Source organism: Euleptes europaea, chromosome 1 (assembly GCF_029931775.1).
Source record: "Euleptes europaea isolate rEulEur1 chromosome 1, rEulEur1.hap1, whole genome shotgun sequence".
NCBI classification, from domain to species: domain Eukaryota; kingdom Metazoa; phylum Chordata; class Lepidosauria; order Squamata; family Sphaerodactylidae; genus Euleptes; species Euleptes europaea.
Window position 1 is genome coordinate 114,027,924 of NC_079312.1, and position 25,018 is coordinate 114,052,941.

The 25,018-nt window shown below is 46.4% G+C and overlaps 1 protein-coding gene across 1 annotated transcript in view; it reads right to left on the reverse strand.

Annotated features, from left to right (window-relative positions):
* The window catches only part of CACNA1A (calcium voltage-gated channel subunit alpha1 A), a 259,565-nt gene that overhangs the window by 20,148 nt on the left and 214,399 nt on the right, over positions 1-25,018 (reverse strand). The window contains exons 38-44 of the mRNA XM_056867234.1: positions 24,067-24,172; positions 22,739-22,846; positions 20,497-20,597; positions 16,648-16,757; positions 16,088-16,223; positions 13,993-14,106; positions 4,077-4,112 (exon numbers count right to left, since the gene is read on the reverse strand). Of these exons, the coding sequence (XP_056723212.1) occupies positions 4,077-4,112; positions 13,993-14,106; positions 16,088-16,223; positions 16,648-16,757; positions 20,497-20,597; positions 22,739-22,846; positions 24,067-24,172 (711 nt within the window). The remainder of the gene's footprint in view (positions 1-4,076; positions 4,113-13,992; positions 14,107-16,087; positions 16,224-16,647; positions 16,758-20,496; positions 20,598-22,738; positions 22,847-24,066; positions 24,173-25,018) is intronic.

Below are 25,018 nucleotides of genomic sequence, written 5' to 3' on the forward strand. Positions count from 1 at the left end.
CTTACAAAATGAGCTGCCTTCATAAACCCCTACCAGGAGTTACTTAGGCAAAGTTGATGCTAATGCTGCCCACAAGCTAAACATTCTCCTAAGTACATTATAGGGAAATGAAGACATTTTCTCCCTTTTTAGTGCATTCCTTGAAGTGAATTAGTCCCAGGTCATCTGAAACATCTGAATATACTTGGACCGATACTCTGACATCATCTGAAACATCAGATCGCACATCAGGCGGTATTCTGGATGCTATAGGTTCCTTTTTTTTTAGTTGACTGGTGGTTCTATAGAGGTAAAGACAAGAACATATCCTCCACATACAACCTATCCTACTTCTTAAACCTTGTGAATGATGCAGTCCATTACAATGTGTGTGTAGAGAAGGGGTCAAGACTCCACAGAAAATCCCAACCCTGGATATACTGGCTTTGCTCCATTATGCTGTAGATGAGACTTAAGAACTACTTAGAGAAACTGTTCGTTCTTGAAAGAACATTGATTAAGGGTGGCACTCAGTCATGTGAACAAATAATCCCCGTCCTGGATATACAACCCAGAACTTTTAAGTTTACAGCTATCCAGAACTAACCCACTGTACGAAAGGCAGGAACAAAATTTGCTCCCAAGTTCTCTTCGGTGTAGCAGTCTGACTACTTTCACTCCACAGAAGAAGGGAAAAAACATACTCACTTGTAACTGACGTTCTTTCAGATGTCCTCCATCTGCTCCCATCTATAGGTGCAGATGTATATGCAACCGGGCCTTCCAGAAACCTCCCTCCAGTACAGAACTATTGGAGGAGTCTCTTCAGCAAACAGCTGCTTGTACACACTGAGCCACGATTATAACCAAACAAACAATCACACAACTGTGGAGGAGAACCCTTTGAAAAGGGTAAAGCTGCTCCATTTACTTTGGGTGCTAGCTCACAGTCCCATCTGAATATACTTGGACTGATACTCTGACACAAAAGGGTACATATTGCTTGGGGAAAGGGATAGAAATGTACAGAGATAGTTTTAAAGAACATCAGCTACAAGTGAGCAATCTTTTCTTCTTCAAGAGGTTCTGTCCAGTCCCAACGGTGGAACAATAAATAAGCAGCAATGTTTCCTCCAGTGTGGCAGGCTCAATAGGTAAACTCAGGATCAATTTATGGACCTGTCCATTTTTATTACTGTATTGAATAGAAATTACATTTTGAAAAAAGCCAAAGGTTTCCTTTTCATATAAGTTCCACATATGGGAAATCCAGCTTTCTGAAACAGCTGAGAAATGCTTTGGAATTGTTTAATGCAATTGCTAATGTGTCATAGGCTAGTCTGAAAATTAACTGACAAGCAAATAAACTAAATTTCTAGTGTTAATAAATGGAACATTTCACAGATTCCATTGCTGTGCCCAAACAAAAGGAGGAGGTATTTGGGAGCTCCATCCTTTTTAGATGCTTTCTGCGCAGAAATATTTGTGGGACATAGATATCCTTTTTCGGTGCACTGAAAACCTAAGCCTTTTATGCAGGGACATTTCCCCATGGTCACCCACGCCAACTTCTTCAGAACTTCCTTTTGATTAGGCATGCCTTTTCCGTCAGTCAGAGGTTGGCACATTTTGCCTGCATTTTCCAGATTCTGGCTAAAACAGCATCTGAAAAAAACAGGCAAAATACGTGGGGAGAGTTGGGAAATACCTGGAGATTTGGGGGATGGAGTCTGAGGAGGGTGAGGTTTGGAGAGGGTAGGGACTTCAATGCCATAGAGTCCAATTGCCAAAGAAGCTATTTTCTCCAGGGGAACTGATTTATATCACTAGAGATCAGTTGCAATAGTGGGAGATCTCCAGCCACCACCTGGAGGTTGGCAACCCTGTTTTGCAATGAAGGAAGAACCAAAGACTGACACCAGAAGGACTTTCTATCAGATACGAGCCTGGGATTTCTTGCTGGGAATTTAATTCCCAGGTGCACGAGGGTCTAGTTTGGATCAGGACTACATACACAAGGAGAAGGGCTTAAGCCAGGGATGGGGAACGTCAGGCCTGGGGGCTGTTTAAGTCCCGCGAAATCATTTGGTCTGGCCCTTTGTGGGTCCTGGCAGATCTCTAGCTCAGAAGGATCTAAGACTGGCGATCCGCCCCCTCCCGCGGACAGGAATAGCCTCTATTCAAGGTGGATGTGAGTTTGTTTTGCTGAGAAAAGGAACCTTTTTCCCCCCTTGCAGAAGAGTCGTTAGCTATGGAGCTGCTAGGACCGCCCAAGAAACTCTAATAACCTTTTTCCACCCAGACCATGGAGAAACGTATTCCCTCTGTACTACAAGAGGGCTGGGGTGGAAGTGGCGACAATGGAGGGGTTAAAGGGGGCAGAGCCAGAATGCACGGGGGTGTGTGTGTAGAATCCGGCCCCAATTATGTGGAGCAGGAGCAACTTCAGAGTGCGGCTGGATGGCTATGCCCGGCTGGTGCAACAGACCATCCTATGCCACCAGGTGGGTGAGTGCACCACTGGTTGGATGCCTGCCTGCTTGCCCACACTGCGGGGCGCGGGTCATCTGGGCAGCTGCCTGCTTGGGGCTTGGTCGGCTAATTTTTAAGTTGATAATTTTGTATGGCCCGCGAATGATGTTATAAATATCCAAATGGCCCTTGGCAGAAAAAAGGTTCCCCACCCCTGGCTTAAGCTTTCTCTTGCCCCATACCATTTTTGCTGAAACGAAACTGTCTTGGGGAGCTGTCATTTGCCCTCTTGGGGAAATGTAATATGTACAAGTTTTCCCAACAGGGTAAACAGCGGCTCCCGCAGGCCATTTCAGGTTGCAAAAACAGTGCATGGGGAATGTTTAAGCCCCTTTTTCATGCACTCTGCATTCCCAATCTCAATTGGGCCTACATACAACAGGCAACTGAGATCCCAGTGGGAAACTCCTAGTACACATTCAATAGAAACCCATCTGGTAGCCACAAGGACTTTATAATGTGTGAATTGGCTCCGAAACTACAAATCGGCAGGTCATCTTGAAGAAGAAATAAAGGAGATTGTTGGATACAGAATCCAGGCTTTGGAGAAGGGAACATGACAACAAGAACTGATCTGTTTTGATGAAGTTCAGGAAAACAAAACTGATGGAAATACTTGATTGGGCATCAGATGGATAGGAGGATGTGGTTGGTCACCAGCAGGTCCCAAGGAAGCTAGTCACCGGCTTTTTGTTCTTGGCCCACAGAGAACAGCCAGAGTTCAGGAAGGAGCAAGGCCGTGACCAGAATGCACGTGGGGCTGGGGATGACATGAAGTCAGCATAACAAATACAACCAAACAAAAAACTTCATCTGGCCTTAAGGTTCTCTTGCCTGACTCATAAACTTCCATGACTGTGATGTCAGAAAATCGAGCATACCTATGGGGAAGAGGGCTTATTAGGGTTGCCAACCGTGCATTGGAAAATTCCTGGAGATTTGGGAGTGAAGCCTGAGAATGGCAGTTTGGGAATTGGGGGGGGGGCTCAGCAGGGATGTGATGTCATACAATCCACCCTCCAAAGCTGCCATTTTCTCCAGGGGGGCTGACCTCTGTTGTCTGAAGATCAACTCTCATTCTGGGAGAACCCCACCTGGAGGTTGGCAACCCTAAGGCTTACAGTGCACCTCTAAACAGAGTTACACCCATGAACTTCAATGGACTCAGAAGAGCGTAACCCTGGTCAGAATGGCACTAGCAGAGAACTGAAACCAACATTGCAGAAAATAGAGGCAAGCATGGAAACGGGAAGTGAGTGGTTAGAAGCTGAAAGGGCAGTAAGCAGGAGAAAGAATGTAACGTAAGAGAAAGGATGGAGGGGAAAACGTAATGAAGTCAGTTTGAGGACTGAATGGATTGGAAAGAAAGCCATCGCCTGCCTATCACTGAATACAGCGAAAGCAATCGGGAAGGTGCGATATTGATCTGCGAGAGAGAGAAAGTCTATGGAGGACAGACAAAAAACACAGAGTTGGCAGCTTGCTAATCTAGGGAGACCAAGGGGAGTAAACTGAAGACGGGCAGGCGAGCGCACAGAGCCAGGAGCCCAGGCTGCAGTACATACACTGAGATTATTCCCTCGCGGTCGCGCCTTCCTCCTCTGTCGCAGCCATACAAGACGGTGCACACAGAAACGGGAAAGAGAGAGAGAGAAGGAAATAAATATAAAGGCAAAGGGAGGTATAGGGCCAAGGGGAGGGGAGGGCGAAAGAACCAAAATGTGGTACAAGGTTGAGGGGAGGAGTGTAGGGAGAGAACAATCAGGTTAATGTTGGTCATTTATGCACAAGACCGGCCCGACCCAGTGCTGGAGGCTCATCTCCTCAGAGAAATGGTTGCTCCTGACAACCGAGGTAGACAGAGATCGACACCATAAAGGGACAGACAGTTCTCAGTAGTGGGGAGGCGAGCAGAGCAGCGGAGACAAGAGCAAGGCCCCACGACGTGTCCCCCCCCCCCGGCCAGACCCCACACATGCGGCAACAAGCCCCAGCCACCGGAACCTTCAGCCACTGTTAAAAGCTGCAACATTGTGCATGGCCCAAACTCGGACAGTTATCCCAACGAGGAGGCCTACTCTTATTGATAATGCTGGAGTCCCGCATCTCCTCAGCCCTGATTTTGTTTGCCCAGCCCGACAGCCAAAGCAAGAGAGCCTCTGTCTCAGGCCTAACTCGTTTTACAGTTTTTCCATATGTCTTCCGGCTCCCCCTGGGTCTGCGTGATCAGACATGTGTTGCTAGTTCGTGTTTGGAACTAAGTTTCCAGGTGTACATGGGCCTGATTCAGATCGGGATTGTGGTGTGTGGGGAGAGGGAGCTTACAACTCTCCCCATGCCATTTTCCCAGCCTGAAAGGTCCTAGGGGGCTGCTATTTGCCTTACTGGGGCCTCCACATGAAGAAGAAGAGTGGGTTTTTATATGCTGACTTTCTCTACCACTTAAGTAGGGTTGCCAGGTGCCCGCTGGTGGCAGGCAAACCCCTGGTAAAGTGCCCCTGTGCCCGTCGACCAGCTGAGGGTCGGAGGGCAATCGTGCACACCCGCATGCCAGCCAGGAAGCCTCTCCTCTTCCTCCCTCCCCGGGGCGAGCGGGCCGCCCTCTGCAGGCCCGCGCACCAGCCGGGAAGATTCTCCTCTCCCTCCCCGGGGTGAGCGGGCCGCCCTCTGCAGGCCTGCGTGCCAGCCGGGAACCTTTACAACCAGACGTGCCGCATTGGAGCGCGCACCCACACAACTGAAGAGAAACCTCCTGCCGAAGGTGAGTGGGGACCTGGCAACCCTACACTTAAGGAAGAATCAAACCAGCTTACAATCACCTTCCCTCCCCCTCTCCACAACAGACACCCTGTGAGGTAGGTGGGACTGAGAGAGTGTGACTAGCCCAAGTCACCCAGCTGGTTTCATGTGTAGGAGTGGGGAAACAAATCGAGTTCACTAGATTAGCATCCACCACTCATGTGGAGGAGTGGGGAATCAAACCCGGTTCTCCAGATCAGAGTCCACCGCTCCAAACCACCACTCTTAACCACTACACTACACTGGCTCGTGATTCGGTATAACTAGGTTTCCCCAATGGGGCAAATAGACGTCTCTGGGGGCTTTTCAGCTTGGGGAACCAGCACAGGAGGAAAGGCTTAAATCCCCTCTCCCAGCACACTGTGGTCCCAATTCTGATTGGCCTGTGAGCACCTGAGCACTGGACTCCCAGCATGAAACTCCAGGCACATGCCTGATTGTGAGAACCTGGGAGAAATGTAACATGAAGTTAGGCCCTGCCAGGCAACACAGAACTGCTGCAGAAGTCTGGGTGGGGTTCTGTTAGTAGTGAAGCTGAGCTGGTCTACAACTTTTGTAGATATCTAGTGTTGGGTAGCCCAAGATAGGGAAATCCTGTGCACAAAACATTTATTTGGATAGAAGCAGCATTTGGGGGATTCTCTGCACATTTACTCTGGAATTTAGTAATGGCAGTATAGATCGATTGCCTGCTTGGTCCAAGGAGCTTAATAAGTAGAACATGAATGGCCATGGTGCCTTTTCTGCTGACAAGTGAAGTTGGTAGGCACTGGTGTTTTCTCCTGCTTGAAGAGACTTATCATCATAGATGTGAGTGTAAAGTAGGGTTGCCAACTCTGGGTCGGGAAATTCCTGGAGATTTTGGGGGGTGGAGCCTGCGGAGGGTAATGGGGCAGGGGAGGGACCTCAGCAGGGTATAATGCCAGAGGGTATACATCCTCCAAAGCTTCTATTTTCTCCAGGGTAAAAGGTTGAGGGGAGGAGTGTAGGGAGAGATCAATCAGGTTAATGTTGGTCACTTATGCACAAGATTAGTCCATTTGTCTCCAGGCCTCACCTGGAGGTTGACAACCATAGTGCAGAGATGGATCATTCCGTGCTCTGATTCTTGTACTCAATCCAACAGTTGTGAAGACTTTTTGTCAATCTTTTGCCTTGGATACAGAGGGGAACTACACCTGTATCTGTGTGTGTGTGAACGAGAGGGGGGGAGAATTAGGGAAGGAACATCTCTGGTGATCACAGAACTGGGAAAGAAGAACTAAGAGATGTGCCTGCTGTAGGGCATATCCCAAATTTAAAAGACATAGAGTTACAAGATTAGAGGCACTTCCATATAAATGCATTAGGAGTCGGCCAGCCCTATAAACTTACATATTGAGGAACAACTTCCAGTTCACAGGACTGCCGTGGGAGAACAAGCAGTTGTGACACCAAGACAGCAACACTAAGCTTTAATTCACACAACAGGTCGTACTACTTTAACGAGGCACAGCCTGATGCACCCTGCTACTATCACTGATCAGGGCAAGTTACGTATGTAAGCATCTTCATCCACGTTCCACCAAGTAGATTCTTCAGAGTGCCTCTTGTTCTAGACTCGTGTTTTTCCAGAGTGGGAGCAACCTTCCCTATGGACGGACAGCTTTCAAGTAATGGGAACAACACCGGCTTCTGTCTGACCACAACACCCTAGACATGGCACGGGTTGCCCAGCAATTGCTGTCTGTTTGTAGTGCTAATCTAAAGGATGTTGCCACTCCTCTCTGAACCTAGATTCTTGGAGAAGAAGCAGGAGCTTCATGCTAGTTCAGGTTCTGGACTGGGACCTGTTATATACCTAGGGAGACTTGGAGCTCTTTTTCAAAATCTTTGCAGTGCCCTCTAAGGAAATATTTCAGACCTCCTTGACCTACCGGTAAATGAATGCATCCCTTGGAGGGCTGACAACCCCTTTGCATCTTGGGCCAGAAAGAAATGACATCCCAGGGCAACGGGATACCTTGAAGGTCTCTGTAGTCCCCTCTCAGGCATCCTCCTCACCACATCTGATGGCTGCCAAACATAATTTAAATAGAAACCTACAGCAACAACATACTCTAGACCATATTATTTTTCCAGAGGGTTTAATAAATGAGTCTGGGCCCTCTTACTTCTTCTTTTTCTGCTTGGCTACCTTCCAGCAGAAAATGGAGGTAACTGTGGTCTCTTCTACTCTGGCAATCAGGGGATGGCTTTGTAAAAGTTACCTTGTTATTCCACACATGTGTAGGGAAAAGTAATACGGGAACTGGTTATGTCTGAGGTGAGGGGGAACAAATCCATAAGCAGAACTCGACGGGAATATAGGGTTTTGCTCAAATGATCATTCTCCCCTGCCCTGCTCTCTTAAAATTGCAATGATAGCCAGTTCTCAAATGACTTTTCTATTAATATTCTGAATTGATCTTCCAAATTATTGTCACAAGAAAACCAAATAATATATTGGAGTCAACTCTAAGCTACAATGTTTGATTCTGATATTTGCCTCACAGGAAAGGTCTTTTTGGAAAGCTGGCAAACGTACTTTTCCTAAAAAAAAACACCCAATGGTTTTTTAGTAGTGCCCAGCATCTCTTGAGGCAGCCTTGTCAAGGAGACATTTTCCTTTCCCATGACTCTTGAATGACCCTGCTTTCTAGGAGCCAAGTGGGGTGTGTTGCCAAAAAGAATTAATGCAAGTTTAGGCATGGACAGGTAATATCCCAGTAGGCATATAGCCTCTTCCTGTTTGGGAGCCATTGTCATAGCGTCAGGTACAGTGACACCATTTGTCTTTTTCTCCCTCTTCCATAATATTAGAACTGGGTACAACTAATTAAGTCAGGTGGGCAACAGGTTCAGCACAGACAAAAGGAAATACTTCTTTGCTCGAGTAATTAAAAAAGTGGAATTCACTGCCAGTGGTTGTAGTGATGGCCACGAGTGTAGATGGGTTTATAAAGGGGTTAGATAGATTCATGGAGGAGAGGCACGTGGGGACTGAAGGAAGACTTTCCTTTTGCTGTCTTACTCCCTGCCTCCTCCCTCCATCCTGCTGCTGGGAATAAAAGCGTCCTGCTGCTGAATGCCTGAAGCAGCCTATCTCAGGCAACCGGCGACAGGATACCGCATTCTCCACCACAGGGGATGGGGACAAGTCGGCAGCAACAATGTGGCCTGTGGTTGCAGCACGTATCAGCACTGGAGTGGCTCATCTATGACAGTCACACATGCATTAAAAGCAGAGCCCCTTTTCAATGTCCCTCTGTATGCAACGTAAGGACGTTTCACCATTTCAGACTGAGGAGCGTGAACTGTGGGGGGCTAGAAGGCACCGTTTCAGTACTTTCACTACCCGCAATCGAGGTTGCGGGGTGCTGCCGCCTAGACTCAACCCGAGAGTCAGTTTTCCAATGAGAAAGGGGAAGAAGGACCAAGAAGAGAGGCAGTGCTACACAAAGAAAGGCCGATAAAAAAGCTTACAGTGCAAGTGGGGGGGGGGAGGTGCTTACATGTGTTGTGACAGGAAAGTGTCGAAACTGAGAAGAGAATGGGTGGTGTGGTGGTGACAGAATTCCAGATTACTTTGTTTATAAGTGCTATTACATGCTTTGTGAATTTACAAGTGAGATTACTTTGTTTATAAGTGCTATTACATGCCCCTACTCTGTTAAGGATAACAGTTAAGCAGATCTACAAAGAAAAAGTGGTTTCCTTTCTCCTCAGACAAAGAAGTTGCAATGGGACAGAAGAACGGTTTACCTCAGGGGAGGCAGGCAGCCTTCCATTCTGACCTTTTCCTGCTGGCCACACACTGCTCCACCAGTAAGAGCTAAAAAGGTGGGCAGAGATGGAAGGCTCTAACCCTGTCCTGACTTTGGGCTGTAGATGTGCAGCATTTAGCAGGTTCGTTCCCCGTTTAACTCTCTCTGTCGCCTGAACGTTTGATCATAGGACGCGAAGCTCATGCAAAAGAGAAAAGGAGAACCCACCCTGGTCGCTTCTGTCCTTATAGCCAGGCTTTTTTCCTCCTGCATTGTGCCTGTGATCACAGCTGTGCTGAAAGCGACATTTGAACTCTCTCGCATCCTAACTTGTCTTCTCTAGTGGCTGTTTTTGAGGACATTTCCCCAAGACTTTGCAAAAGGTATCCATTCAGTGCCATAGCAAACAAGCAGAGCAGGCAAGTAGTTGGCGGGGAGCAAAAGCCTACGAGACCTCAGAGCACTAGCGGCCAGACACCACACATCAAGTCTGAAGGGTACTGGAATACATACATAATTAAGGCTTATGGTGCCTTGCCATGGTTCATGACTCTGTTCCACTGAGCAGGCAGTCACACAGCCCAGGAGAGTCAGGCAGGGACTGCAGGCCTGACTCTGTGCCATAGGCCTACCTAGGGTTGCCAGCTCTGGGTTGGGAAATACCTGGAGATTTTGGGGCGGAGACTGAGGAGGGCGGGGTTTGGAGAAGGGAGGGACTTCAATGCCATAGAGTCCAATTGCCAAAGTGGCCATTTTCTCCAAGGAAACTGATCTCTGGTGCCTGGAGGTAAGTTGTGATAGCGGGAGATCTCCAGCCACCACCTGGAGGTTGTACAAAAGCAGTATAGGAATATACTAAACTCTATTCAAACAAGATAGCTGATTCATGAGTATAAAGCCAAAGTATAATGTAATACAAAACAACACTCATAAATCTCAACAACAACACTGTGAACAAAATATCAAATAATCTTTAACAAGTGGAGTCTGTCATAACATCCACCTCTGCAAGGTGCAAAGATACAAAGCCAAGTCCACAGATTACGACAGAGAAAAATTGATTTTCTCCAGTCAGCTCCGTTTTAGGCTTTACAATATCTATGAGTGTTGTTTTGTATTACATTATACTTTGGCTTCATACTCATGAACCAGCTATCTTGTTTGAATAGAGTTTAGTATATTCCTATACTGCTTTTGTACTACTTTAATTGGTATAGAGGTGTGATTTTGTACACACACCACCTGGAGGTTGGCAACTCTAGGCCTACCTGTGGGCCTTCCATCTCCTATCCAGATTGCCACAAACCTCTGCTGCTTCTGACACAGCTTAGTCACCTATGCCTTTAAAGCACTGTTTTTCAAAACTTGTGCCTTTCCACATTGACTTGCCTACCAAGGAACCCCTGAATGGTGCAGAGGATTCTGGGACATGTTCTAGGATGCACACTCAGTTCACATAGAGCGTTCACCAGCCTTTGGGGGCCTCGTGATGAACCCACACATGAACCCGCACTGAGGTTTACCTCAGAACACATCCAGAATTTCCCTGAAGTTTTGCACTGCCAGAGAAGATCAGTAATAGTGGCGGTCTCTCAGGGCACCTTGTCTGCCGTTATTGGCTTTCCCACTGAGTAATTCCCTGATAGGCTTCTGAGGAACTCTGGGGTTCCCTGAAACAAAGTTTGAAAAGCACAGCCTTAAAGCAATAAGGCCAAATGCTGAATCAAAGGCTCACACAATGGTAAAATTGCTGTCCAGATGACAGTGAGGTGCTCTCTGTCAGAAACACCCAAAACCAATATGCACACTGGGTTGGCGTGCACCTTGCCCAGCTATCTTTCCACAACATCCCACATTGTTGTAAGGTCATTCAATTGATAGACCTCTGCCTCAAAGACAAGGCCAGTCTTTTGGAGCTAGGTTGCCAAAGCAGAGGTTTTCAACAAGCTGTGACTGCTGAGATCCCTGTTATTTATTACCTTTTGTTTCCAAGTCCTCCCAGGCAAAACGGGGAGACACGGTTATGAAAGACACTGTCTTTACAGTACTTGTTTAAGTCACAGTACTCCCACATTCTCCTTTGCACACACATACACAAAGACACAGATACGCTTAGCCTGTTGGTACAGCGGTAAATGCTGCTACACAGCGGAGCATGCTAAGAGCAATGGCTGCTTGGCACATGCTTAGCAAAGAGCCCTCCCTCGCCCATCCTACCCATCCCACCTCATACAACAGTGGGTGCTGGGAAAGCACCCCACCGCCCTGGAGAGGGTGCTGCCAGAAAGCATGCTTCATGCCAGATTCGGAAGCGTATGTCACTAGCTGGACAGCATCTGCAGAGAGACGAGACCTTTGCTTCTCTGACTGGTGCACTGTGACAGGCTGTAGAGAGGTAGCTGTCAGGTTTGATTTAGTCCTCCTCAACCCCCAGTTGGAGAAGCAAAGAGTGGTGGATACGACTAGCATAACAAAACAGCACTCCACAAGCAGGTAGGGTAAAACTCCAGCCCTGTCAAAGAAACACGTTAAACAAAAAGTGTGCCTCAGAGCAAGGCCATTTATGAGGGGATTAACCCTGAGGCATCCAATGTTGGTAGGACTGCAATGGGAAAGCAGGGCGGAAGGGATGAAATCCTAGGAAACCTCATTCCTAGTCCCCCCAGCCCTGTTAAGATGTTCTGTTTCATAGCCAGAAGTGAATGACATGAGATGCTCCCTCAGGGCACCCCTCCCTCTCTCACCCACACAAAGGCACCATGTCTCTTCCTTGAATCATACTCAAGGAAATCTCAATGGCTGGGACTTGTTCCATGGCTGAATTCTCAAGCCAGTCAATATTTTGATGTTTCTTAAGGAAAAGGGTGTCATCTTCTACCTGGAACCTCTCCCTCTTTGGCCACAGTGGGCTGTACCCCGCTTTCATATCTGCTAATGGAGGCGCGAGAGAGGCCACGCTGCAGCAAATGCTGCTATAGCTGGACACCGCTTACTGATGCAAGTTGAAAGCAATGTGTACCGGGCGTCTGATGCCTTCAGATCAACCAGGCACCATGGGGCAGCTCTATGATCTCAGCTCAACCGGTGGCAGCCAGGAGAACAAAAGAGACACCAGCAGATCTACTCTACTTTCTCCTTTCATTGTGCAATTCTGGTCGGAGTGGGGCTGGAGATAAAAATCTACCTATGCTGTGCTACCAGCTAGCTGTTTGCTCGACATGACCGGACTCCTTGTTCTTCTCCAGCAATTGGGTTCTACAGAACAGAGAATTGTAGAAGTGTGGGGGGCCTTTCCTATCTGAAAGCGTCTTGGAGAGGGTGACACCACTACATTGGTGGTGGAGTGGTGAAGGTGGCGGTAAAGCTGAGAATATAAGGAATGCTTCCTGGATCAGAATCCTGACCTCATGGCATGGAACTGTTGTGTTAATGAGAGCAAATCCACATGTGGACCAATAAGCTGCGATGACCAGAAATGGTTGTCTTTGGCGATATCTTTTTGGGAAAGCTGAACAGCCCCTAGGTGAGTGAAAGAATCTTCACATGAGCATCTGTGACAGAAAGGGTTACCGCACTTTGTATTCCCATCGATGTATTAAGAGTTTGAAAATGTTGTAAAAAACATCGCTTTAAAAGGGTTTTTGGATACCACGGCTTATAAATGGTTGGAAGACGTCTTCACAGCTAAAGGGGCCAAACAAAGTGCGAACAGTATTTTTTATAACGTTTTCAAACTCTTAATACATCGGTGGGAATACATAGAAAGTGTGAACAGTATTTTTTATAACATTTTCAAACTCTTAATACATCGCTGGGAATACAAGTGCGGTAACCGCCAGAGTTGAAAAGCCTAACATCTCCTTCCTCGCATCTTGTCTTTTTCTGAAGGAGGTGGGGATCTCAAAGATCTCCTAACATCTCCTTTCTCGCATCTTGTCTTTTTCTGAAGGAGGTGGGGATCTCAAAGATCTAAGGAAAGTTATATTCTGGTTAGGAACTGCTTTCCACACAGTTCAACAGAGGAAGCATTACTTTTCCAAAAAGGGGGACAGGATTGTCTATGTGATCTTGTGGGCCTGTGTGATCCTGACTGGAGCTTTCCCTTGAACATTCCTGGTAATCTATACTGTCACTTGGTCACATGTCTTTTCCTTAAACTTTCATCTTTCATGTAACTGGGAGGATGATGTTTACATCGCCTATGGGAAAGCACTATATGGTAATTAACCCAAAATATTTCCTGGAAAGAACATGAGATCCAGACCTGACAGTCAGAGCGGTTCCTTAGTGAACAGGCTTCCTTGAGAGGTGGTGGGCTGTCCTTCCCTGGAGGTTTCTAAGCAGCAGCTAGACGGCCATCTGTCAGCAATGCTGATGCTATGACCTTAGGCAGATCATGGGGAGGGGGCAGGAAGGTATGCCGCAGTGTTTGGCTCTCGTGGCCCTTTCTTGCATGCCCAGGGTAGTGCCGATCGCCACTTTGGGGTCAGGAAGCAATTTTCCTCCAGGCCAGATTGGTCACGGATCCTGGTTTTTTTTTTTTTTTTTTTTTTGTCATCTTCTGGGTGTGCAGTATGGGTCACTGGTGGTGTTGGGGGGATGTAGTTGTGAATTTCCTGCATTGTGTAGGGGTTGGACTAGATGACCCTGGTGTTCCCTTTCAACACTATGATTCTATGATTCTATATACACCCTAGAGAAGTTAAGGAGAATTGGACAGTAGAAACATGCTTTCACTTTGCATCAGCACAGGCAGTACTAAGCCCAGCATTGCTACTTGAGTGGTGTGTGTGACATTGAAGACTATTGCTGCCTCCTGGGGCAAGAGAGACTGTAAGGATGGGAGATCCACCACAGTCCTCCAGTTCACAAATGAAACGGATAAAAAAACCCTCACCTGGTTCTCAGCTGGCAATCGTGGCATGGAGGCAGCACGTCCATGACCTTCCATGGGCAGGTACGGGTCACTGTCTGAGTAACCATCCTTTGCCATCTCCCGCATCTCTACAGACTGCATTAGGCAAGAAAGACAATGGGGTCAGGATGTGAGAAGCCAGGCAGAAGGAAATTATTTCCCTTTCTGTACTTGGAGAGTAGGACAGAAGTGGAAACATTTCCTCAACACTAAAGGGCTCCATGGATTTCACCGATAAAGCTTTAGTGTTCTTGCTTCATAGCTTTGCTAACAACATATGTTAATTAAAATGCCCTTCTGCTGTCATGGGCATCTACCCCCCGCCCTGCACCTAAACCCCTAGAAGTCAAGGTCACAAATACAACAGACAGAATGGATGGTCTAGACTCCTATCACTAAAGACTGTGACACTGTTGCTGTGTGTTTTGAGGGCTATGCAAGAAATGTCATATACAAATAGTCCAAAGATGCTGCAAAACCTCCTGTTGGAAATCCTCCTCCAGCAGAGCAGAACAAGAGCCTATTGGGCATGTGTGGATTCTTCTTAATGCTTTCCCCCATTGTTTGGTACATGTAAAAAGCATGTAAGGAAAGGAGGACGAATTGTGCCATTCCATACTGCTGCTGAGTCTTTTCCTGGAGAAACCAATCCTATCCTTCTCCCAATGCACAGACTGAGAACGGAATAGGAGCATCTGTTCCAAAAAAGGGCACCAGTGGAAAGAGTTTGGGTTCAGGTTTGCTCATTTCCACATAGACGCACAGTGCCGCGGTGGTAGCCATCATTTTGCTTCAATGAGGTTTCAATAACTTCCTTACACTTGTGATACCCAAACGCAATCCATACCTACAGAGTGGTCAAGTGGCCAATGCTCCATCAAGACTGTGTGGTGCTAGGACATCACTGTGGCCCAACAGCTGAGTAAGGGTCACTATATCAGAAACAGTAGAAAAGAGCAAGGCTCCAGTAGCACCTTAAAGACTAACGAAATTTCTGGCAGGGTAATGAGCTTTCGCGAGTCACAGCTCACTTCTTCAGATAACTGAAGAAGCGAGCTTTGACTCACAAAAGTTCATACCTTGCCAGAAATTTCATTAGTCTTTTAAGGTGCTACTGGACCCTTGCTCTTTTCTACTGCTACAGACTAACATGGCTACCCATCATGATCTATATCAAAAACAGTCACTATTGCCAAAGGTACCACATCACTGACATGGGGCTCTTTGGACAGATAGACTTGGCTTAGGCAGGATAGGAGTGGAATTGGGGAAGGCTCACCTGCACATTATCCTACTGCTATTTTTGTACTCCACACAGCTTGGAATATTAGTGTAAGTCAGTTAGTGATTTCAAGTGACATATCACACACTTGGGCAGACAAATCTGGTTAAGATGGGATACAAGGCCTATCTTTTGAGAAACTTCATAAGTAACATGAGACATCAAATCCATGTTTTCGCCACATGTTGGCCACATGGAACCTCAGTTTTGGTGGTGGTGGTATTTTGCCTTATCTCTGGAGCTTTGTTTTTAAAAAGGGTGAGGTAAATTCACATGACCAAATTGGCACAGTGAGATGAAGAAAGACAAAGTGAGTTAAGTTTTGTGATAGAATCATAGAATCATAGAGTTGGAAGGGACCACCAGGGTCATCAAGTCCAACCCCCTGCACAATGCAGAAAATTCACAAACACCTAGTGACCAGAAGATGGCCAAGATAGCTTCACCATGAGCTTCATTAGCCATTCAGCTCATATTTACTGTGGCACCACAAACTTTGCATGAAGGTTCAGTAAATATTGGTCACTTTATGCTTGGCTATGGGGCAGCAACCCTCACAAGCTTCCTTCATGTCAAGGAGAGGCTCAAACCAATATTGGCTAATCTCACTATTTGGTCCTGTGAGTTAAACCTTACTTCCCCTGGCGTGATGTCTGATCCTAGTGAAGAGCTGAATTTTATAACAGATCTTTAAAAGGAGGATCAGCTGGGGCAGGGAAAAGAGAAAGACAAGGGAAGGGGAAAAAAAGAGATTGGAGAGTGCCAGTCCAAACACCCTGCCGGCACATAAACCACCTGGGAATTGGTCCTGCTGTTTGGGATGTCCTCTGGGTGCCCTCGGTCAGGGCTCCAGGTTCCTGTTTTCTGGAACATCTCCTGGGCTCGCTGCGTGACCCATGACTCACTTTCTTTCATTCCCCCTTCCTGCATACTCCTGAAGGCAAGAAGAAAAGTCAGAATACAGGCAGCTGCAAAGCCGCGGCCCTAGATAAATGACACAAAGGATCGCTACTGGGTTGGAGGAAGGCAGGGCGACTACAATACAGGAAGCTCCCCGTTATTCTAAACCTGGATTTTCCCAGCAGAAGATGCATAGCAAACAGTGCTGCCTCTAGGGACACTAACTACATGCAATCAGGAATAATCTGACAGGCAAAAGCATCCAACAAGAAGACTTTCAAGCAAACACTTTTCAAGGAGATCTGTTCTCCAGTCTTTGGTATGGCAATGGGATATCTTTTCTGTGGTGTTCTACTGCACTTAGGTGACAGGAAGCATTGGATCCAGAGAATTCCATGCTCCTGAGGAAAGGTCCCTTGAAATACAGGATTCTGAAAGTCATATACAAGACTCACATTACACCTCCTTGATCCAGTTGTGATGAGGGGAGAGCATTCTGTCCTGGGCCACCTTCCTGGGATGGGGATGGTGGTTCCATGCGTTGGAACATAAGTGGTGTCCGATTCTACAGGAAAGCACAGAATGGTACAGAGGCTGGTATCATATATATTCCAGCCCATGCCATAGAGGACCAATACAGCCACAAAATGGATCTGGAGCCAGATGAGGGGATTTATCTACAAGCCTGAAGGAAGCTCTAGATTTGCACAAAAATCTGAAATCTCAAAAATATATATTGCGGGATTAAAAATCCCCAGAGAATAGAACCAACACCTGTAGCTTTAAGAAAAGAATGCCCACTGAACTCTCAGTGGCCATGTTGCAGGGTGCTACGCAACTACAACATTGTTGACCCTTCCAAGCCTTGGTTTCTGTATCTTGGAGGAGAAAACAGCCAAGGAAAATGTCCCATCCCCCTTCCCTATCACATCCCCTGATAGAGGACGACTCACTGGCCTCACCTAGCAATAGCCACTGTATAACTGGGCCCTGCCCGATGGCACCACTTCCCTATCACATCCCCTGATAGAGGATGACTCATTGGCCTCGCCTAGCAATAGCCATTGCATAACTGGGCCCTGCCTGATGGCACCAGTTACCATGCAACTGGTCCTGGTGGCAGCCACCATGCAAATGGGTTTGGTGGTGGTAGCCTCTGCACCACTGGGCCCACTCTAGGGTTGCCAGGTCCCACCTCTTGATCGGTGGGATGTTTTAGGAGGTGGGGCAGCCACGTGCAGGTGCTGACGTCACTTCTGGTTTTACTGCCGAAAGCGTCACATTGTGGCGCTTCCAGAAGTAAAACCAGAAGTGACATCATCGTGTGCATGTGGCCGAGAGTGCACACGATCGCCGCTCCAGAGCGGGTGGGTGGATTGGTGGGCAATTGCCCACCGAAACCACCCACCTGGCAACCCTAGCCCAGTCTATTGGTGGCGGCTGCCAGGCAAATGAACTCGGTACAGTCTGGCAGCAGCAGTGGTCACCTCACAACTCAGGCAGTCTTTTCCCAGGGAGAGGCTGCTGGGGGAGGGAAGGAGGGAAAGCTGAACAGACGGACATAAAAAGGTAGGTTGGCTGATGGGTGGAAAGGAGAAAAGGAAGCAGGAAAAGAAAAAAGGCTATGGGGACTGCCAGGGAAGGGAAAGAGGAAACTGCGGGGAAGGGGGATAGTGGGGGAAATAATATGGTCCCCAGCGAATCCTTGTGTCTACCTTGCTTGTCAAGATATATTTTACAAAGAAGATAAAGCTATCAAGCAGCCTCTCTTCCTCAAGTAAAGTTCAATGCATTTAAGAAAATGTCAGTTACACACAATCCACCTGCCCTGTAAGCACATAATTGGCCATGGTGCCAGGGGCACACGTATGAATGTACTGGAAAGGTGGGTTTGGGGGCATAAATACAGGAGACCTTCTTTTGCTGTGATGCATAATGCAATCCTTTATCTTATAGCTTTAAGTTCGTTGCCCTGATTCCTGATCCTTCACAACCCCTTTGCTCAAAGATTTTTTTCCTCCACAGAAAGGTGCACAAAAGGTCCCATAAACTACTCTTCATTTCTTCCTGTACTGCCTTGCTCATGCTACAGACTGGGCTATGTCTTCCTGTGAAAAGAAAACTGTTAGACACCGTGTCATTTCATTTCTGTTACCTGGTAAACACTGAATAAACAGTAACTAATTTTTGCTCTGCGACTGAAAAAAAAGAGAAGCATCTGGCCCCTGGGCAGCTTTAAGTGAAGGTTAGTGCCTCATGGAAGAGGCACTAACCTTTCTCTTTTGCTTATGTCAGAACAAACATTTTGTGATGTTCCATTTGTCCAAGCAGCTGTTCTACTCCTCCCCATTCATTATTACTATCTTCTTCTTTTAAAATATTAAGTAGAATTTATGCATATTGATCCCTTGCTGTTCCATTACTGGAACTCTTTTGCCTTTGCAAACAAATTAAACAGAAGTTTAATTTGGGTTGCCAGCTCTGGCATGGGAAATACCTGGAGATTTTGGGGGTGTCGCCTGGAGATCAGTCGTAATTTGGGTTGCCAGCTTCCAGGTAGCTGGAGATCTCCTGCTATTACAACTGATCTCAAGCCAATAGAGATCAGTTCACCTGGAGAAAATGGCCCCTTTGGCAATTGTACTCTATGGCATTGAAGACCCCCCCCTCCCCAAACTCCGCCCTCCTCAGGCTCTGCTCCAATAACCTACCACCATTAACGAACCCTAGTTGTAATAGTGGGAGATCTCCAGCTACTACCTGAAGGTTGGCATCCCTAGCTGCAGCCCTGTGACGATTCTGCCTTGTTATTACATTTTATTTTTAATTTACTTTCATTTATAGTCCAGCTTTCCCATTGGGACTCAAGGTAGATTATAAGCATGACAGAAATAATCAGTTAGTCAGTAAGCAGATTACAAAATATGATAACAATGGAATCTAACAGTCAAACAAAAATACTTGGTCAATCAACGAGGCGATTACAAAATATAGCAACAGTTGAGTCTAACAGCAAAGATTCCTAGTAAAACAACATAATTCAGTGGGGCTGGGACTGAAGGGGGGAAATGCATTATCTCTAACAGGGGCATGAGTAGGGTTGCCAGCTCCAGGTTGGGAAACACCTGGAGATTTTGGAGGTGGAGCCTGAAAAGGGCGGGGTTTGGGGAGGGGAGGGACCCCCAGAATACCATAGAGTCCACCTTCCAAAGTGACCGTTTTCTCCAGGTGAACTGATCTCTGTCACCTGGAGATCAGTTGTAATAGCGGGAGATCTCCAGTCACCATCTGGAGATTGGCAATCCAGGGCATGGGGCCTGCTCATTTCCTTTTTCTTTCAGCCCTTTTCAAGCATAAATAAATTCCAGAAAGGAGAAAAAGGGGCACATAGTTGGACAGGGACATTTTTTAAAAACTCTCCTTCCAGGTATGCAAGTTTAATTTCTCATGTGAATTACAGCTGTTAAAAACAGAAATAAATGTATCTCCTGGGAGGTGGGCCACAGAATCAATAAAGGAACAATGATTACAGTAATATTATTTCACTTATGCTGTCATTTGTCACAGAAATGTGAAGTTAAGCATCAAGACATAATGAAGATATATGCTGTAAAACCATATTGAGAGTCTGATGAGGTTTGGCACAAAAGCATAACTACAAGAGGCATGTGAAGTTGCAAAGGTTATTGGTAGAAAGTATCATAAGAAAATCTGTTCTCATCAAAAGCTAATACTGTGAGATGTGTGATTGGACTCTCCACTGTGAAATGGTTCAAAAGAATAAGAAGAGTTGGTTTTTATATGCCAACTTTCTCTACCACTTAAGGAAGAATCAAACTGGCTTACAATCACCTTTCTTTTCCCCTCCCCACAACAGACCCCCTGTGTGGTAGGTGGGACTGAGAGAGCTGTGACTAGCCTAAGGTCACCCAGCTGGCTTCATGTGTAAGAGTGGGGAGACAAATCCAGTTCACCAGATTAGCCTCCGCTGCTCATGTGGAGGAGCGGGGAATCAAACCCGGTTCTCCAGATCAGAGTCCACCACTCCAAACCACTACACCACTCATAGTTTTCAAGTGGTCTGGTGAATAACATGCCCGTCACTGTTATTTACAACAGGATTGGACCACTTGTAGAAGAAGCCTCAGCTTTTAAATTATACTTTTTTGTTGTTGTTCTTAAAATTAGTGAATTCAGAATTGGCATAAGCCAGTACTGAAGAAGGGACAAAGAATTCACTAAAAATGTCTATGCTGAGATCTAGGGGATCCTTTCTGAAGTTTTTCTTAGTGGTCCACACATACCTGCTCCTCCCGTATAGCCTGCAATTTCTTGGCCTTGCTTTGGCGGTAATATTCCATGATCATCATGGCTGCATAGATTTTGCCCACTGTCAGGTCGGTGGCTGCAGGGTGAATAGAGTGGGACAGTGAAGAATGGCTCTTTCTGCCTGTTCATAAGAATATAAGAAAAGGCATGCTGGATCAGACCAAGGCCCATCAAGTCCAGGAGTCTGTTCACACAGTGGCCAATCAGGTGCCTCCAGGAAACCCCCAAACAAGATGACTGCAGCAGCACCATCCTGCCTGTGTTCCGCAGCACCTAACATAATAGGCATGCTGGATCCTGGAGAGAATAGGTATGCATCATGACTAGTATCCATTTTAACTAGTAGCCACAAATACCCCTTTCCTCCATGAACATGTCCATATCCCCTTTTAAAGCCTTCCAAGTTGCCAGCCATCACCACATTTTGGGGCAGGGAGTTCCACAATTTAACTATGCGTTGTGTGAAAAAATACTTCCTTTTATCTGTTTTGAATCTCTCACCCTCCAGCTTCAACAGATGACCTCACGTTCTAGTATTATGGGAGAGGGAGAAAAACTTCTCCCTGTCCACTCTCTCCAAACCATGCATGATTTTATATACCTCTATCATGTCTCCCCTTAGCTGCCTTCTTTCTAATCTAAACAGCCCTAAGCGTCTTAACCGCTCCCCATAGGACAGTTGCTCTAGTCCCCTAATTATTTTGGTTGCTCTTTTCTGTACCTTCTCAAGCTCTGTAATATCCTTTTTTAGGCGTGGTGGCCAGAACTGTACACAGTATTCCAAGTGTGGTCTCACCATAGATTTGTACAAGGGGAGTATGATATCAGCAGTTTTATTCTCTATTCCTCGTCTAATTATGGCCAGCATGGAATTTGCCATTTTTACAGCAGCCGCACACTGGGTTGACATCTTCATTGAGCTATCTACTACCACCCCAAGATCCCTTTCTTGGTCTGTTGCTGCCAGCACAGAGCCCATCAGTGTATACGTGAAGTTGGGATTTTTTGCCCCAATATGCATCTTTACACTTGCTCACATTGAATATCATTTGCCATTTTAATGCCCATTCTTCCAGTTTGTAGAGATCCTTTTGGAGCTCTTCACAGTCTGATTTTGTTTTAACCACCCTAAATAATTTGGTGTCATCTGCAAACTTGGCTACTTCACTGTTCAATCCCAACTCCAGGTCATTGATGAACAGGTTGAAAAGCTGTCCCATCACAGATCCCTGAGGGACCCCACTGCTCACATCCTTCCATTGGGAGAACTGACCATTGATTCCTACTCTTTGCTTCCTATTTTTCAGCCAGCTCTCAATCCATAAAAGGACTTGTCCTCTTATCCCATGACTATGAAATTTGCTTAGCAGTCTTTGGTGGGGGACTTTGTCAAAAGCCTTCTGGAAATCCTTTGGCACTACCCAACAGGGCACTCTGGACTCTACTTCAGGTTAATATCTCTAGGCTGCTTGGTCATTCTGTGCAATTGAGTGTGTGTGTGAAAGGGTTTGGTCCTTGTGGCCTCTTCAGAGTGGAAGCCCAGGTAAACATCTGAGGGAGAGTTCAAATCTGAGTGGGAATTCAAATGGTTAGTATAAATTATGGTGAGTCCCCGTGGAAAACTACCTCTTTATCTCTCAGCTTGGCTCTCATTTGGAGCTATTTCTCTGGAGTGGGAAGAGGCACTGGTCTATGGTGAAAAAGGGGAAATGGCTTGGTTTATATCCTTGCTCTTCACTGTGATCAGTTTTGAGCAGCCTTTACTGTTTGGGTCAGCATCTCCCTGTGACTCAGGAGGTGGGCCCTCCCAAAGAGTGACTCCCTGTCTGTGCAGTTTATCATAACAAGAAAAGACCTCTGGTGGATCACAGCAAAAGTTTAACAAATTCAGCTTCCTTTATCCCACAGTAGTCAAACACAAGTACTCCATGACTAAGTGAGACGGTGACAGATGGCTCCCATGTTTTCAGAGATTGTCGGGTCCTTTTCTTCTGTCATGCTACATCCTAGTCAGGGAAAGGCTGCAGCGCAAATTGGACAGGGATCCCAGAGGGCTTTGGTCACCCCATTGCTCCTTTTCCTCTGGGTTAGAAGGGCAAGAAAGGGAACAAGGCACAGCCAAGGGAAATTGGTAGACTGAGGGGCAGGTAGGCACTTGCTGGGAAAGCAACTCAGAAGTGTGGGCATGGGACCAGGAATACGAAAGGGAACTCTTACATTTGTGAGGGGTGACCAGGAGATCCAGCGTTTTCTGGGAGAGGTTGGGCCAAATTGCCATCATCTCTTTCCTCAGCTCAGAATCCATCTGCTGTTTGTCTGCCCCCCCTAGGAAAAAAAATGAATCAAGGATGAGAGATAAGCAACAAACATGTAATGCTCTCTTGGACATATCAGAGCTACTTGTTTATTCTATTTCTATGGTTAAAAAAAAGTGGATGCTGTTACACCTTTCCCATTATTAAAGCTGGTATGAGCCAAGCAACATTTTAGAATGAATCACATGAGAGGGTCCTTCCTCTACAGTAACACGTCAACATTGCAAGTGGGAGAACAGTATGTTTGATGTTTCCCCACCAAGAGGAAGATTCTAGCATAGACTTCTTCTTGCCCTTCAGTTTTTCTACTTGCACAGATGCTTTTTTAAATGGAAGAGCATTCTAATATTCATTCCAGGAAAGAGTCTGACCCCCAGTTCTGTGAGTTTTAAAGGAAAGGGATACATATCCAGTTTGATGCTTGTTCCTTTGAGAGTTATTGAGAGGTGAGTGTACTTGGTATGATATTCAAGCACCGAATGAGTTGTGCAAAGAGGTTTTGAGTTGTCTGTGTGAAAGCCAATAAACATTTATAATGCTTCTAAAGTCACAAAAGAAAAACTGATACCAAATCTGACCATACCTTCACAAAACGGATACACACTGTTGTAGCATAAAGTCCAGGTAGTACTCCAGCCCAGGAGACTCCAAAAAACGGGAACCATGAGACTTTTAATAATTGCAAGGACAACCAGTTGAGTTCATCACATGACCCCTTGTACTGAAAAATGCCCTGGTTCAAAACAATAGCACCCTCTTTCTTTAACAGAAGCTCCTTCTTCTTCTAGCAGGGGCTAGCACTGAAGAAGTTGGAAAAGGAGATACAAAATGCCCGCTCCGTGCCAACTCCTCCAGGGAGTCTCATCTCTTTCATAGGCCATGTTTACCCTTTAGATCAGGGGTGTCAAACATAAGGCCTTTGGACAGGATCCGGCCTCTTGAGAGCTCTTACCTGGCCCGCGAACCAGCTGAGGCAACCCCCCCACACCTCCACTCCCAATCTGGGCTGGTGAGGCCTGGCCCGACCAAGTGACATTTATGTCCTATCCGGCCCTCGTAACAACTGAGTTCGACACCCCTGCTTTAGACTGAAAATGTCCCATACTTTAATGTGCCATACAGGCAGGGTCTTACGAGCTCAGGATATGCTTCCCTGTGTTTACGTCTCATTTCCTGGAACCCTGTGATCTGACAGATGGAATCCCTAGTATGTACGGTAGCATCACTTGCCTTTAGCAATCTTGATGTCAAGCGCAGTCCGGATCAATGCCATGAGGGTGGAATTGAAGTGGACCGTATTGTCGTCTGCTACAGGCAAATCCATACGAAGTAGTCTCTGCAGAAATCCAAGCAGAAAGGTGTCATCTTATGACGCCAACTTCCCGAGATATCTTGTACACAGGAATATAAGAGCCCTGGGGAGAACTCTGAGCTCAGCGACTTTTCCTCTGTCACTCCTACTACTCAGAGTGTAACCTCTCCTCTCCCATGCAGATTACAATCAAAGCCCTGCTGTAATAACTTCAATACTCAGCAGGCTCCTCAGCTCTTGTCCCCCTCCAAACTTTTCTTTTGGCCAGAGTGTTCCACACACTTTTGTCCAGATATTGGCCAAGAAACAACCCCATGTTGCAATTCTAAGCATGCTTGCTTGCTTGCTTAGAGGTTTATCCCAATGAAATAAATGGAACTTACTTCCATTGGTTAGAATTGACCTGGATTAAAATCAGAGTTTTGCCATTTGCTTTATTAGGAGATTATTACTTGTGTGTGTGTGTGTGTGTAAAGTCACAGCTGACTTATGGCGACCCCGTAGGGTTTTCAAGGCAAGAGAAGTTCAGAGGTGGTTTGCCATTGCCTGCTTCTGTGTCACGACCCTGGTATTCCTTGGAGGTCTCCTATCCAAATACTTGCCAGGGTCGACCCTGCTTAGCTTCTGAGATCTGATGAGATCAGGCTAGCCTGGAGCTATCCAGGTCAGGGTGATTGTATCTTAAATGCCTCTTTATTTTGTAGCAGAACAGGAAGCCAGAACTTGGCTTCCAAGCTTCAGATTTCACATCCTATCCAAGATAGGATTAGCATAGTGTTCTAGCGTTAATCACTATGCTAATTCCTTTGAGGGGTGTTAGAATTTAAGAGTTCTGATCCTGTGTATTTTGCCTCCACTAGACCTCACACA